The sequence below is a fragment of the Hordeum vulgare genome, chromosome 2H (assembly GCF_904849725.1).
Source record: "Hordeum vulgare subsp. vulgare chromosome 2H, MorexV3_pseudomolecules_assembly, whole genome shotgun sequence".
Classification (NCBI taxonomy): Eukaryota; Viridiplantae; Streptophyta; class Magnoliopsida; order Poales; family Poaceae; genus Hordeum; species Hordeum vulgare.
The window spans coordinates 610943948-610959238 of NC_058519.1; the positions used below are offsets into that span (position 1 = coordinate 610943948).

Here is a 15291-nt window from a genome sequence, read left to right on the forward strand (position 1 = left end):
AATGCAACAGCAGTCACATGCAAGTCGCTTGGTTGAAGCCACGAAAGATCAGTGTCCACGAATGATCGAGTCGTGTTCTTTTCCGCTTGCCACAGCCCACAGGGAGAAAACATCTTCAGATTTTCGTCCTCACGCAGCCTGCCATTTTGCTGATTGGCACGACCAGGAACAGTATATTTCTGCAAACGTCTGCATGCATGCATGCATGGAATCTTATCTGCAGATCAAATGGCACTAGCTAGAGAATAGGAATAGCTTGCAAGGTGTGTCTCATGTCCCGACGAGATTGGCTGCTGCGCATCTCATCTGTCAGTGTTTATGTTCCAGTTGACAGACATGCTCAAAACACTCTGAACTTGTGTCCTGAATTCGAAACGCTAACTTCTGCAGACTGCTGATGAACTTATTTATTGTTTCGGAGCTGTGACATTCAACTCTCCTTTTGCTCTTTGCCTCTTTCCCTATCTACCGCTATGAACTTGTGATACGATTTCTCTGATCGTTGTATCATATCAACTTTCCGTAAAACAGATCAAACAGTTTAAGGCCCTGTTTGTTTGGGTTTTTGCTTTTGTTTTTAAAGCCTTTTCACTTTGATCCCAAAAGCCATAAAAGCTATTAAATAGGTGTTTTTGAAGCTTTTATGGCTTTTGATGAATCAATATAACAATATTTGACTCCAAAAGGATAAACCCCCCTCTCCTCCCATGTGGCAACCGGGAGGGCGAAACCCTAGCACCGTCGGGGCACCCCCTCCTTCCTGTACCTCCTCGCCGCCGCCGGGTTGCGCCACCGGTCAAAGCCCAGTCGGCATCGACGGCGGCGGGGCATCCTTCCCTCATGTGTGAGGTTGGCAGGCGCGGGTGTCGGCAAATAGGTGGTGATTGGACGCGACGACGCTGGCAGCGGGGCGCGGTGGCGGCCACACGGGGTTGGTCGCTCTTGTGGGCGCGTTGGGCTGCACGGAGGCCTATGGCTATTGGGTTGGCTCGATCTGGCTCGGCCAGATCTGGCTTTCAGGGCTGGAGGCGGCGCGGCGGCTCCCGTCGGCGGTGGAAGCCGGGACGGCGGCCCTGGACTTGGTGGCGGCGCTGCCTCTCCCCTCCTACTGCTAGGGGGCGTGTGGGCAGCGTTGGGGTCGGCTTCGTCGATCTGGCGCCCGGTGCCCTAATCTGGCGGTGTAGGCACCCCGGTGTGTGTGGTGGGGGTGCCTGCGGTCCCCTCCCTCGGCCTGGGGACCTGTGGTGGTGGCGGCGACCTGCAGCTTTGGATGGTGGCACGACGCCGTCATGATGGTGGTGGTGCGCCGGTGTGGAAGGATCTCGCCGACGTACTGGTGGAGCTATTGTGATGCGAACTGCGACTCTTCTGGATGCGGTGATTGATCTGCTCTTGCTGCTGTGGTGTGCGATGGGTTCTACGATCTGGGTTGGGAGAAATCCCTGCTTCGATGAGGCTGACAACGGCGACGCCCTTCCCTTCCTGAAGAAAACGTCGTTGTATTGGACCCGATCAGACTACCTTCCTCGAGCTCGGGGGAAACCCTTGGTTCCTTCGAACCGAACGACAGCGGCGCCACGACGTCATTACCGTCTTGAAGGCGTTGTCTTGTTGCTCGAGGAACATCGACGGTGCGGCTCGAGTCAAGGTCAGCGACTCTTTGGGCGTGGGCCTCCTTGGCACAATGTACGCCATCTTCGGTGTTCTCTCGACGACACCTTTCCTTGGTCTGTCCAAGCCCTGTCACTCACTTGCCGACTTTCCCCTGGCGCATTTGGGTGGCGGTACGTTGGTTTGTGTTGGCCGTTGGTCTTGGTCTTGTTGTAGAGGTCTCGGCGTTGGTTGTGACGTGGCTAGGTTGCTATGTGGCTTGCCTTTATTGTCTTTGGCATGAGGTTATACTAGGGAAGCTTGTATCATAGTAGGCAGGGTGGATGTGTGTGTGATGGTTGTGGATGCTAATCCTTGTGATTAGCATTGTATTGGTTGAAAGGCCTTACATCCGGCTTCTTTACCATTTTTTCTTTAATGTTATCATACGCATGCTTATGCGCATTCGAGAAAAAAGGCATAAAAGGTCCAAAAGCACATATTTAAAAGTTTTTATGGCTTTTTGATCAAAGTGAAACAGCTGTAAAAGCAGAAGCAAAAGCCTAAGAAAAGAGGATCTAAGGGCGGGGGATCTAGAAGGGATCCAATTCAGTATTTTGACCCTTATATCAAAGTTGATTAAGATATAATCCTATTTTGTAATTTTTTTTAAATCCCATCCTTTTCCTATCATCGAGGTCCCGACGGTAGGGTAAAAATAGCCTACCGCAAAGGCCCTGACGGTATGGTTGACGACAGAGACAATCGACCGCTTGTTGCTGACATGGATAAAGAGTGTACCGTCAGAAGCATCGGAAGTAGGGGACAATAGAGGCGCGGCGGTAGGGGACAACAAAGACGACATGCGTTTAGCTCTGCTGACAGATAAGTTTTCTACTTTAAGGGTCAATGTATTTATATCCTAGCGTCATTGACCCCGACGGTAGAAAAAGATCAGATCCTAAAATTCTATCAAATGAGTGTCATGTTTTGCTCAACTTTCACAAAAAGGGTCAAAACATCAAATTTGACATAAAAAAGGAAGTGTGCGAAGATCAACTTCAGAATTTAGGATTTCAGAACGAAAGGAACAAATAAATAAACCAAAGACAGTACAGAACATCCACATGTGACCGGCAACCCCGAGGAAATACTACGTTCAATGCCTCTTTGATTTACAGGATTTTAAAAACGCAGGAATAAAAAAAGTAAAGGGTTGAAATGGCATGTCCATTTAAACGCTATAGGATTAGCGAGGAGTGTTTGATGCTACGGAAAAAACAAAAAAATTATAAAAAAGGTTGGAGTGAATGTTAGATTTTCTATGAAATGTAGCATAAAAAATTTCATAGAAAAAATTTCTATTGAATCAAATTCAATGAATCAAAGCACCAATGTAGGATTTTTTTTAATATATAATTCGTTTGGATCAAAGGAGCCCAGTGTGTGCTGATGCTGCGTTGCTGCCTGCGTAAAGGGCAATGATTCTGTCAATAATTCCGTTCGCATCTCGAATTCTGACACTAGGCCTGGGTATCGAAATAGATGGTGTGACGATGATTAATTTAAGCGGCCCGTGTCACCTCGAGCTGCCCAGGACTGAGAAATTTTGTACTCTGCGGTAGAAACTAATTTTTTTGGGGGGAAAGTAAAATGGTGCCGTCTTGGGCGGTTAGCAGAAGGACGTGCGGCAACTGCTTCCGCGGCGATCGTCCCGGGCCGTCGGATCCAAAAACGAGTTGCTGAGGTCGCTTGCATCTGTGCTCTTCTTCCCCCGTTCCCCCTCCCCCCTCAACCTCTCTCCCACGCCGCTCCCGTTCCGTCATCCCCACCCCACCCCACCCACCCAATGCGGCCGTGAGTCTGAAATCCCTCTCGCACCGCCGCCGCAACTTAGCGGCGCCGCCGACGCCTCGCCCGCCCCGACTCCTGCGCCTACCCACCTCCCGCGCGCGCCGCCGCCGCCGCCGCCGTTCCACTCCTACCCCGTCGCGTCCCTCCGTCTCCGCCCACTCCGTAATCTTGGACATTGGCTTTTGAGGTACGAGCTTCCATTCATTCCGGGATTGCTTAGATCCCAAACTGAACTCCGGCACACCTTCTAGATTGGGGTCTGAGTGCGTGGTGGTGTTTTTTCTTGGGGGGTGAGGGCGGCGGGACGGGGGTGGGGGTGGACTCGGGTCAGGTGGTGGGGGTACTTTGTAGAAGTAAAAGGAGTTAATCATAGAAGTCACATTTCGGAATCATTTTCCCAAAAAAATATGATTTTTCTACACCTACTTTGTTAACTAAAGAACGATAAAAGATGCTCTGAACATTCTCGAAGCCCACAAAACTATACGGCTTGATTCCCTGGACCATTCTTGACGTTTGAACAAACATGGTCAATTTTTTGAGAGGATAACCGCACGAGGGCCATGATAGATAACGCTCACTCGGTTGGTAGGTTGGATGGGTCAGATGCTCTGTTGTTCTATATTGGTACCGTGACATGGTTGTACATTCAGTCATGCGGTTCAGCGACAAGTGGGAGTGCGTTTTAAATACATACTCCCTCAGTGCGACAATATAAGATCGTTTTTTAAGCTAATATTGATGGAGGGAGTACTTGTTTTTTTGTTGTCTAAAAAGTACATAGTTTCTTACAAGGATACTAAAAGGTACATGTGCTAATGAGTTCATTCAAAATGCAATATTTGGATCTATTGGCTGTCTTATAGATGCCTTGTATGCACCATCTGCCACATTATAACTAGCAGTTTCGACTCCAAACTGTCCGACCTGACTGATATCAGAATCGAAAGATTACATTTCGTGGTTTGCAGCTTAAAACTTTTGTACTGTGAAACCAAGTCATTGACTCTTTGCTATCTACGCTTAAATATGGTTGTTTTGTTGATGCAGGCGTTTGACGTGGTTAACCTAAGCCATAGGGTGTCCACTTTGTTTGTTAATTTCTATTAGCACGCTTGCGACACAAAATGGCATTGCTTTTTCGCTTCAGTCAACTAAGGAACAGCATATGGAGTAGTTGTCCTGCCAGGCTGCGTATGCAACATACTGTATTGTCATCTGGAACACAGCTTGATCCTAAAAGCTATGAGAAGCGCCTTTTCTCAACAAGGGTTCAAGAGACAGCTAGTTTGCACAAAACTGATCTGGGTCCGTGTATTTCTGGAATTCAGCCATTAAAGTTTAAGCAGACTTCTGAACATGAGCAATCTGCGCCTCTTCTTATCTTTGATATCGAGACCACTGGTTTTTTCCAGAAAAAAACCACTGGTAATTTCCAGAAGGATAATAGAATCACTGAGTTTGCAGTCCGTGATCTTTGTGGAGGAAAGAATAGCACATTCGAAACTCTCATTAATCCTGAGAGGGGTGTTCCTGGTTACCTTAAAACTGTCAATGATATTAACACTGAATTGGTCTGCAAACCTGATGTCCCGAGGTGTGTTTCTCTCCATTGCATTCATGTTATTCCCAATCCCTTCACGACATCCCATCCCTTCACTATAGTCGCCGAGCTTAAATGTAAAGAAATTGTCGGTAATTAGGACACACTCGCACTCGCGCCTGTATGCATTGCCTGACTTTTTCATTCGTCAACATGGTGCTGTCAACAGAGACCATATGAAAGTAAGTCTATTTGTGCAGTAAATTTGGTTTTCGTGTTTTGATAACCATCCATATTACTAGTAAGGTAGGCGTTTCTAAGTCTTTTCTTTAGGAAATATTGTGCATATTGTAAGTTTTTACAATGGAAATTTGGTTCTGTCTTCTGTGTATGTCTGACTCTATTACACTGAACTTACTCTTAAGTGTTATCTTAATCTGAATTACCTTGCAACTGTCAATGACATTAACACTGAATTGGTCTGCATACCTGATGTCCCGAGGCGTGCTTCTCTTCACTGCATTCATGTTATTCCCAATTCCATCACGACTTCCCATCCCTTCACTATAGCTGCCGAGCCTAAATGTAAAGAACTCGTCAGTAATTAGGGCACACTCGCACTCATGTCTGTATGCATGCCTGACTTTTTCATTCCTCGACACAGTGCTGTCAACAAAGACCATATGAAAGTAAGTCTCTTTGTGCAGTCAATTTGGTTGTCGTGTTTTGGTAACCATCCATACTACTAGTAAGGTAGGCATTTCTAAGTCTTTTTTTAGGAAATCTTGTGCATTTTGTGAGTTTTTACAATGGAAATTTGGTTCTGTCTTCTGTGTATGTCTGGCTCTATTACACTGAAGTTAAGTGTTATCTTAATCTGAATAATGTAGGTTCAGTGATGTACTTCCATTACTATTGGCATTTGTTCGAAGCCGCCAAACTCCTGGCAAACCAGTTATATGGGTTGCTCATAAAGTAAACACATTTGATGGCCCTTTCCTTGCCCAAGAGTTTAACCGTTGTTCAGCTCAGATGCCTGAAGATTGGCTGTTTGTTGACTCCTTTTGCTTGGCAAGGAAGTTGCCGAAGGTTGAGGCATCAGAAGGTACATCATTTTCACTCCAGGGCTCTTGGGTATAAAAGCACTTCATATCATTGGTTTTATGGTATAGCACTTTTTCTTGCAAGGATGGTTTTCTGTCTATTACTTTTGTGATTACAATTTTATCTAAAACCTTGTTTTGGTATTTCTTTCTTTTACTCCATGATGTGTGTCATGCAACTCCATTTTCCATGCTTGTGTCCTCATATAAAAGGTGCCATGTTTGTGCTGTTATTTAGTATTTACATTTTGCCATTTGGTTCTGGGAGTATGAGGACCATTTTTGTTGAAGTGGCCAAGTTTTTTTTTTCCGCTTTTATCATATGTCCATATCATTTTTGCAGTCCCAGTTACTTACCTATATTGTACATTTGGTAAATCGACAACAGAAATAGCCTTAATTACACAGAGTTTTACTGTTTTCTGCAGATAAGAAGCATCTCCTAAACTTGGAGTCACTAAGCAAACGCTATGACATCTCCGTGAAAGGCTCTGCTCATAGAGCAATGCACGATGTGACGACATTATGTCATGTTTTCCAGAAAATGAGTGTTGATCTAAAACTGACATATGAAGGCCTAATAAATGAGACCACCAAGGCTAGTTATTTCAACAACCTAGTTAAGTAAATATTTGTCGTTTCTAGCTTCCTTGTTTTAGTGGTCACATTTATTTGAGATTCCCCAATAGGATTAGCCTCTCTTTCACATTACTGGATATTGTTGCCTTTGTTGTAGCATCTCAAGACTCGTGGCTTCTTTTGTTTGAAAAGTAGCTGCATTTGTCAGCGAAAGCCCTGCTGTGTGAATTGAACCATTGATATTAACCCTGCAAGCTCCAGACATTGGCGAATGAGAGCCATCTGCAGTTTAGCAGGAGCCTATGGGCTCCAGGAATTTCTTCTGCGGCCATTTGCCCCGGACTCCTTGGCATTTTGGTCCTGATAGGGGTTGGGGTGTTTTGGTGGGATTTTTGTTTTGTTTTGCCCCTTACTTTCTTCTGTACTCTTTTTTCTCTACTTACTGAAATGAAGCGCAGCTCCCTGCGTTTTTCTCTACTTATACTGAAATGAAGTGCAGTTCTCCTGGTTTTCAGGAAAATAAAATACCCTGCAATCAGCATGACATATATAAAATCATAGCTAAATCGTTTCTGTTGGTTGACTGTCAGATCTATTTGGTAAGGAATTAAATTTTCAGCGGTCTATTAAATACAAATTGACATCTGTGTGATGATTTAAATTGCTTTAGGTATGGGCATAATGAAAGAAAACATACCACTGTTTGCTGTAGGATGGTATATGCCATTAAAAGTAATTTTAACTTCTGCTATTCCTTAAATAAAGCATATTTGGAGTGTAACTTGTGCTCCTCCGCAGTAAGGATTTCATTTCAGTCTGTAACCATCTTGGGGACCAGACCTCATTATTGCTTGGTGCATTGCTATTTGATATCGGCAACGGATCAAGTCATGGTTGGCATATCAATGTTTCATGTAGAACTGAGACTGCTACACGCGTGTTCATTACCTTATGGAGATATAGTACAACAAAAATGCTACCTACATGAGTTATTCTTATGTCAATCTCTGTATTAGTTGACCCTTTGCTGGCCACATGTTCATCATGGCTTGCATGCAAGATGTGATGGCACGATGTCATGTTTTCCAGAAAATGAGTTTTGATCTGAAACTGACATATGAAGATCAAGGCTAGTTATTTCAGCAAGTTTCTTAAGTAAATATTTGTTGTTTCCAGCTTCCTTGTTTAGTGGTTACATTTATTTGGCTTTCCCCAATATGATAGCCTCTCCTTCACATTTGTGGATATTGTTGCCTTTGTTGTTGCATCTCAAGAATCACGTCTTCTATAGTTGTTAAAAATTAGCTGCATTTGTTAGCCAAAGGCCTACTGCGCAGGAATTGAACCGTTGATATTTACCCTGCAATTAGCATGGCAGATATAAAGCCATAGCTAAATCATTTATGTTGGCTGATCGTCAGATCCATTTGATAGGATTATGCTTCAGCGGTCCACTAAATACAAACTGACATTTCTGTGATGATCTAACTTGCATCAGGCAATGGGCTTAATAAAGAAAACTTAGCACTGTTTGTTGTAGCATGGTATATGCCATTAAAAATGTTTGAAGTTACGGTAACAATACATCTGCTGATGGTTTGTTGGCTTCTGCTATTCCTTTCAAATTAAGTCAAATGAAGCATATTAGCGTGTGACTTGTTCCCCTCAACTGGTAAGGATTTCAGTTAATCATCTTGGGTACCAGATTTCGTTTGATTGGTCCATCACTATTTCATATCGGCAATAAGATGAAGTCTATGGTTGGCATATCGATGTTGCATGTAGAACTGAGGCAGCTATGTATGTCTCCATTCCCTTATGGAGATATACTGATATAGTGCATAAAAATGCTTTTATTAGTATTTGTATTGGTTGCCGAGAGGTCCTGGATTCGACGCCGGCCTCTCTACATTGCAATGTGCAGGGGTAAGGCTTCCCCAGAACCTCTAGCAGTGGGCCTGTCCTAGTCTTTGTATTGGTTGACCCTTTGCTAACGACGTGTTTATCATGGTCTGCATTGTTATGGTACTTGTCGAACTAAAATATTTTGTGGACCGCTGCCATATTATACTCCGGTCTGATCTGCATTTTCTTTGAATCATACTGTATTTGACAAGTAGTCCAGGTCAAGAGAGCGGATGAAATATTCATTGCATCCTTTTATATTCCCATCTATTTCACACAATGGTACCGTTTGCTTTCTTTACCTTTTAAGCAGAGGCTGGGAAGCGGAATGGAAATACAATCATGTGACATGTATTTGGTTGGAGGCTGGTATAATACATGTGTAAAATGTTACAGGGGTGACAGAAAAATAACATTCCAAACGGAGCCTTAACGTGTTCTCTCTAGTTTCTTCATCTTCTTCCGAGTAGCGAGGCAAGATCACTGTCATTCAGCTAGATAGACTCGTCTGATTAGAGTATTCACAAATCATAGTTCTGTTACCGTAGTTGCTGGATGAGCCTTATTGATGCGCTGTCAAACTCTTGTCATTTAGACTACCCACTTTGAAAGTAACTTCGGTAGTAACATATAGTTTAACTTAGTAAATTTGCTTATGTGGTAATGATCTAACGAGAGAGACGAATTGAGTAACATAGCTAGTTACTTATTTTATAATAACATCACACAAATCAAGACAAAATGAGTACAACGTAATAAATGGAGTGTTGCAATACATCACAATTATGTTACTCCCCAGTGTATTGCCACTTGAGGTAAGTGCAGTCATGCATTTCAGTTTTAATAAAATATTGTCTTTCAGTTTTGGTATTTCTAACTGTAGCACACAACAATGTAGTATTTTCAACAAATAAATGTGCAACATTTTTGCTCCTGTTGTATCATTATAGAAAACTTATTCCATTGCAGACAATCATTAATCATTCTTATCAATTTTCAAAAGTACATGATCATGATCTTTATTTGGTCAACCATGTCATACACATGCAAGTTTTATAAACTGCTTCAACTTGTTAAAAAGTTCTGCCAAGTTATTGTTGATATAATCATATTTGATGACAGTGTTAAATTCCGATATCTATCATAATAGAGAATGGTAGACGTTCGTCCATGGACCAAACTCATTGCATGCTACCATTATCTTATCAAAATGATATAAATATTTCTGATTAGTGTAAGATCTTATGGCTGACCACATGTGCTCAAGTTCTCCCCTCATTGAATTTTTTGATCAAGTTCATCCATATATGGCCGAAGCACTCCCTCTGCTTAGCATGGGAAAAAATTATTGGCTGCAATTTCTAGCTCTTTATATGCACCCGTGTCGAATGCCAAAGGTGACACTGGCCCTATGCATCTTTTTAACTGCATCATGAACCATGCCAATGAAATATTTGTCTATGACTGAAATAATCCAATAGCAACAAGGAACATCTAATTGTGGCCATCTAGAGCATTGCATGTTGCCAATTCACCATTCCACTTCCCAGTCAAGGAACAAGAGCCTATGTTCAAATATGGACGACACCCTCCTTTGAAGACATTGATGCAAGGCTTTAAAGCTATAAAGAACTTAGAGAAAGCGACTTTGTTGTCCTCTGTTATCTCAGTATCTACCTCAACATCATTGCCAGCTGACCTCTTCTCTACCTCTGCTTTGAAGTTATAAAACATCCTAAATGTATTTGACAAGTAAGTAGGGATGAAAGGAGTAGTAGTTAGGTGTTCCTTAAGATTTTGACATATAAGAGATTTCAGGAGACAAATGGAGCCCAAATACATACACATCAACTTCTTGAAGGTAGCAAACAAGCATCTGGACCCTTTTTTGTGTCTTGCTGATGTAGGCAGTCGAGACTCTGAGATAATTGATCGGGAGTGCAAGCTCTATGCGGCCACGACTCAGCGATGTAACAAGTGAGAGCATCTCTGACTCTAACCCTTAAACCGTTTGCATACATCTTAGATCGTGTATCATTCGCGTTATGTCATCCAATGTAGGGTTGTATCAGTCCATCGAGCTGTCCGGACGTGTTTTCCCTCACAAACTGATTGCAGGCATTCGGACTGTTGACCGTCCGCGTCTGTCCATCCTGGTCCATCCAAACCCCCCTCCCGCGTGTGCTTTCCTTTCAAAAAGGTATGCGTCGTTCCAGAGCGTCGGTGTTGCACTCATGCCTAGCGAGAGCAAACACAACCTCTCACTGGCTCCGGCATTAAGCGACGCGCCGACTCAGAGAGCCCCCCTCGTGCCACTTCCCCGTGGACACGACTTCTTCGCATTTAAATGACACCACGATCGGTCGTTCGTCCATCTGCCCGTTTGCTATGCACATTAATGAACGCGGCTACCAATGACTCTACTCTAGCGCTACTCGTATGTTCGTCTGCCGCTCATCATTGCCATTCGCCCACTATATAAACTACATCCCCAACCATATCCGCAATCCTCCTCCTTCGGTCATGTTCTCCTCTTTGCACCACTCCTATCATGGCATCCCCGCGCTTCAAAACTTTCTGGGACGGACTATCGCAGAAGAAGGAGATGGCCGCCATTGTTGCCGGCAGGTAGCCAGAGGTTGAGGACGTCCCAATGAAGGTTGCAGCCGAGTACGAGCCAACACCACCCTTGTTGATGTAGTGCGCCATGACCATCGATGAGTCTCGTGCCCATTACATGGACATGGTGCGGGAGAAGCGGGAGGAGCAGTTCTCAGATGCATAAATTGACGCGACGTACAACCTCCAGCTCCTCCGGGAGCACGAGAAGGCGGAGGAGCAACTCGCTGTGGGCAGGGCAACCGTGCGAGACACGGACGTGGTGGAGCACGCAACGCTGCTCGAGTCCTACGCTTCACCCACGAGATCTGCCTCGAACACCGGTAGTACCACCACCGTTAGGAGGAACTGGAGGCCACCTACAAAGAGCTTGCCGAGGCGGTGGACGAGGTGTGGTGCAAGACCAACTATGAGAGGACATCGTCGGCTCAGCCAAGGTCGTGCCGCGTCGCCAGGACCACGAAGCTGACACATCCGCGGACAGCGAGGAACTGTAGTACATGGTAGGTTGCCGCCGCTCAAATCTCAGGAAGGTCACCTTTCTTTCCCTCCATCCAAAGACAAGCATGGCGGGGTGATAATCATGGGCCTATTAGACACTGAAGCTACGGTAACGATGGTTGTGGATGAAGAGCTGGAGAGCATCAAGGTGAAACTGGAGAAGGCGAAGCCAAGTGTTGGGGCTTTAGTTCCCGGAGCTCATGGCCGGACATGAAAAGCGGACGCCGGGGATCATTTAGATTAGGTTTAGAATAGAAGTATGTCCGAAAATATACCTCCACATGATTTCCATTTTAATTAAAATATGTTTGAAATGTAATGAATTTCATGAATCTTGTCTAAAATATATGCAGGCAGCAGCGTTGGACAACGGCCCCCTCGGCATGAGAACAAATGTATAGTTCAGCGTTGGAATGACCACTTCCTCAAAAAAAAAAAAAAGAAGCGTTGGAGATGACCTGGTAGTGGAAACACTTAGGCTGCGATTGGAATGTTGTATTTTTTTGCAACTGTAAATGTTTACTCTTGTATCTTACCAGCATCTAGTAAAATCCGGTTGTATTTCTTTTCCGGAATCCCACGGCCTCGCTCCTCGCTGCCCACACAGCCGAGGAGAAACACTGTCAACTGCTCCCAGATCTCGCTGCCCCAAACCAAGCCAAGCCGTCGGTCAACATCCATCGAGGAAACGAGATGAGGAGCTCCTTTCCGCCCCTGGACAACCCCGCGTAGCTCCTCGGGCAGCTCCGTCGACCACGACCCTCAGCCATTGTCTGAAGTCCTCAGATCGGCGCCGCCACCTGCGGGGCCAGATCTGGCAGGACCCGACCAGCCCACCCCTGGGCTGGGACGAGGAAGCCGTCACACCTGCGCGAGCGACCGCGCAGAGGAGCAGCAAGCCCCACAGGGACGCGAGATCGCCAGCCCCGTAGCCGACGCCGCAAGTACTGACCTTGGGAGGAGGAAGGAGCCCGAGATCGAGCGGACGGAGGAGGAAGGAGTCCGAGAGCGAGCGGACGGAGGCGCCGAGACGCTTCTCGGCGGCAGCTAGGAGGGGGAGGGGGAGGGGGGGGGGGGGGAAGGGGGTTGGCTAGCGGCAGCGGCGGATCGAGCGGACGGGGACCAAGAAAACGATGGAAAATGGTCTGTATCGAATACCGCCCTAATCCGGGCGTAAGCGAGAAAACCAGTGTAAAATCTACAGCCAAAAAACGACATGCCAAGCAGCAACGTGAGGCCATCCGTTTTTATTTTACAGATGTGTATTGTACAGGTGTATTGGGCCTCAAAACGACGAAACCTTATTCGGCAATGACATGTGACACGGGACCCCTACACGCGGCCTCGCGCCACGCAGCCGACATGGACAATGACAGCACTGCTCCTCCCCTTCCCTCTGGCCCGCACCTCATTTCCTACCAGGTGGCAGTCGGAGGTGTTTCCACCCAAAAAAATCGGTGCAATTCACATCTCGGCTCGTGCACTGCACGGAGAGGCAGGGGAGCATGTGCACGCCCTCCCGTCACCGGCGACTTGGGGTTTTGGCACAGAACGCCGCCGGTTACTTTGGCGCGGACAGCGACACACCGATGAAGGAGAGGAAGAGAAGCAAATCCATGAATTAGATGAAATACTGCAACACTTTATTCCCTTCCGAATGATACTACAACACACAACGGAGACACGAACACAGTCACAGGCGTGCATGACATGACGGACTCCCGGGCGTCGAGCAACCAACAATGCAGTGCAGGCACCACGATTTTCTTTTCACCCGACGGACAAACAAAAAACAATGCAATGCAGAGAGATCAGATCACTTGATGAGGCTGGTGACGGCGGTGCAGACGATGGCCATCTGCACCGAGTCGGCGCCCTGCTTCGCCAGCCGCGACGGGACGGCGGCGCCGGCCCGGGCGAAGGCGTCGCCGCAGCGGCGCGCGAGGGACGCGGCCTCGCCGGCCTTGGCCTTGCCGGTCGCGTAGTCGCGCCTGTCGATGCCGTCGTACGCCTCGGCGAACGCGGAGCCCATCCTGTCGTACAGCGCCTCGCACTGCTCCAGCGGCCCGCGCGCCGCCTTGTTGCCGGAGAGCATGGCCTTGATGTCGTAGGCGCCGTTGCCGGCCATGAGGACGCCCACGTCGGCGGCCACCTTGGCCAGCCCCCACGTGTCGGCGTCGGGGCTGTCGTGGTGCTGGCTCAGCCTGGACACGCAGAAGCGGTAGTCCACGCGCCGGTCGGCGCCCGCCGCCGCCCTGCACGTCGTCTCCGGGGTCGCGCCGACGCAGACCACGGCGGCGAGAACGGCCGCGAGGACGCGAGCGGTAGTTGATGACATCATCGCTCGGTGTTGCTGGTTTGCTTCGTCCGTTCCACAGAACCGGAGTGTGGAGTGAGTGAGCTTGCTAGAGCGGCTGCTCGCGCAACTGATGTTATAATGGCGGACTGTCTTGCTCTGTAGCACGCTCACAGGTGGACGGTGCTCGTTTGCTTGGAGCTGGGACAGGACTGCGGTGGGGACTGCATGTCTCTGCATGACGCGTGTGCGCGCCTCGGCCAGGCCCAGCCACAGATGAACGAGATATTTCCTAGTAGGCTCGTACTAGCACCGGTACATCCTCGGCTCGCATGGGCGTGACCACCGGGCATTGCAATGATTGTTCCTCTCTTACGTTTTTTTTTTACTCAATACAGTACACGCAAGCAAGCGTTGTATAATCTTTATAAAAGTATACATACATTTATCTTTATGAACATCATGGAAAGACTGGATCGGTATATTACCTTAAGATTTACGAAGTCATAATAGGCGCCTCGTCGTCGACGGAAACGTCCCCTCTCACTAAATACGTATCGTCGGAAATCCTAAAATAAATCCAGGAATAATACAAACACCAGGACTTAAACCTCGCTGAATTGGATACTACTACCGCTCTAACCATTCAATTACAGATTATGGATACACACTCCTTGTTATTAAAGCATCATTAGCAGACCCCGTAAAACGGGATAAATCCTAAGAATCCGGCGATTATACGAGTATGGCCTTTTTTTGGACCAGATCATAGCCCGTATAGTTGCCGGCCCCGTATGTTTTTACATTGACCGCAAACCGGCCCTCCCCATGCAGTATATGTAAGGGTTTGCAGCTGGAATACGGGTCGAAACCCTATCCGCGCGCCGCCGCAATTCCCAATCCCCCTCTCGGTTTCTCGCTGCCGGCGACCTCAGTCTTCTTGATGTGGTAGGAACGTGGTCTGCAGGCCGCGGCGCCGACGGTGGCGACGACCTCAAGCGGCGGCGATGCATTGCCTTCTATACCGCGAGGAAGTGGGTCGCTCGGAAGTACACCAACCACAACCTAGAGACGCTGTCGTCGCTCATCAGCCGCGCGACAGAGGAGTACACCCGTAGGCAAGCGCGACAGAGGAGTACGACCGCAAGCAAGCGCGACTGTCCATCTACGCAGGCAACTCCGTCGGAGGGTCGAGCTCCCGTACACCCCTCACTCCGATGAAAAGGGAACCGGAGGAGCTAACGCCGCTCCGCACATTGAAGAGAGAGTCGGAGCCGGAGCAGCCGGGAGGTGGCGTCGTC

The 15291-nt window shown here is 47.2% G+C and overlaps 2 protein-coding genes across 2 annotated transcripts; one reads left to right on the forward strand and one right to left on the reverse strand.

Moving 5' to 3' along the window:
- The first annotated feature begins 3390 nt into the window (after positions 1-3390).
- Positions 3391-6882, forward strand: LOC123427788 (exonuclease DPD1, chloroplastic/mitochondrial-like). Its single transcript, XM_045111906.1, has 4 exons — positions 3391-3631; positions 4495-5041; positions 5878-6092; positions 6519-6882. The coding sequence occupies exons 2-4, from the start codon at positions 4572-4574 to the stop codon at positions 6716-6718; spliced, it is 885 nt and encodes a 294-aa protein (XP_044967841.1). The 5' UTR covers positions 3391-3631; positions 4495-4571; the 3' UTR covers positions 6719-6882.
- Positions 6883-13315: 6433 nt separating this feature from the next.
- Positions 13316-14230, reverse strand: LOC123428750 (pectinesterase inhibitor 8-like). The gene has a single exon (XM_045112908.1). It carries the CDS (start codon positions 14228-14230, stop codon positions 13511-13513), a length of 720 nt encoding a protein of 239 aa, XP_044968843.1. The 3' UTR covers positions 13316-13510.
- Positions 14231-15291: the final 1061 nt, after the last annotated feature.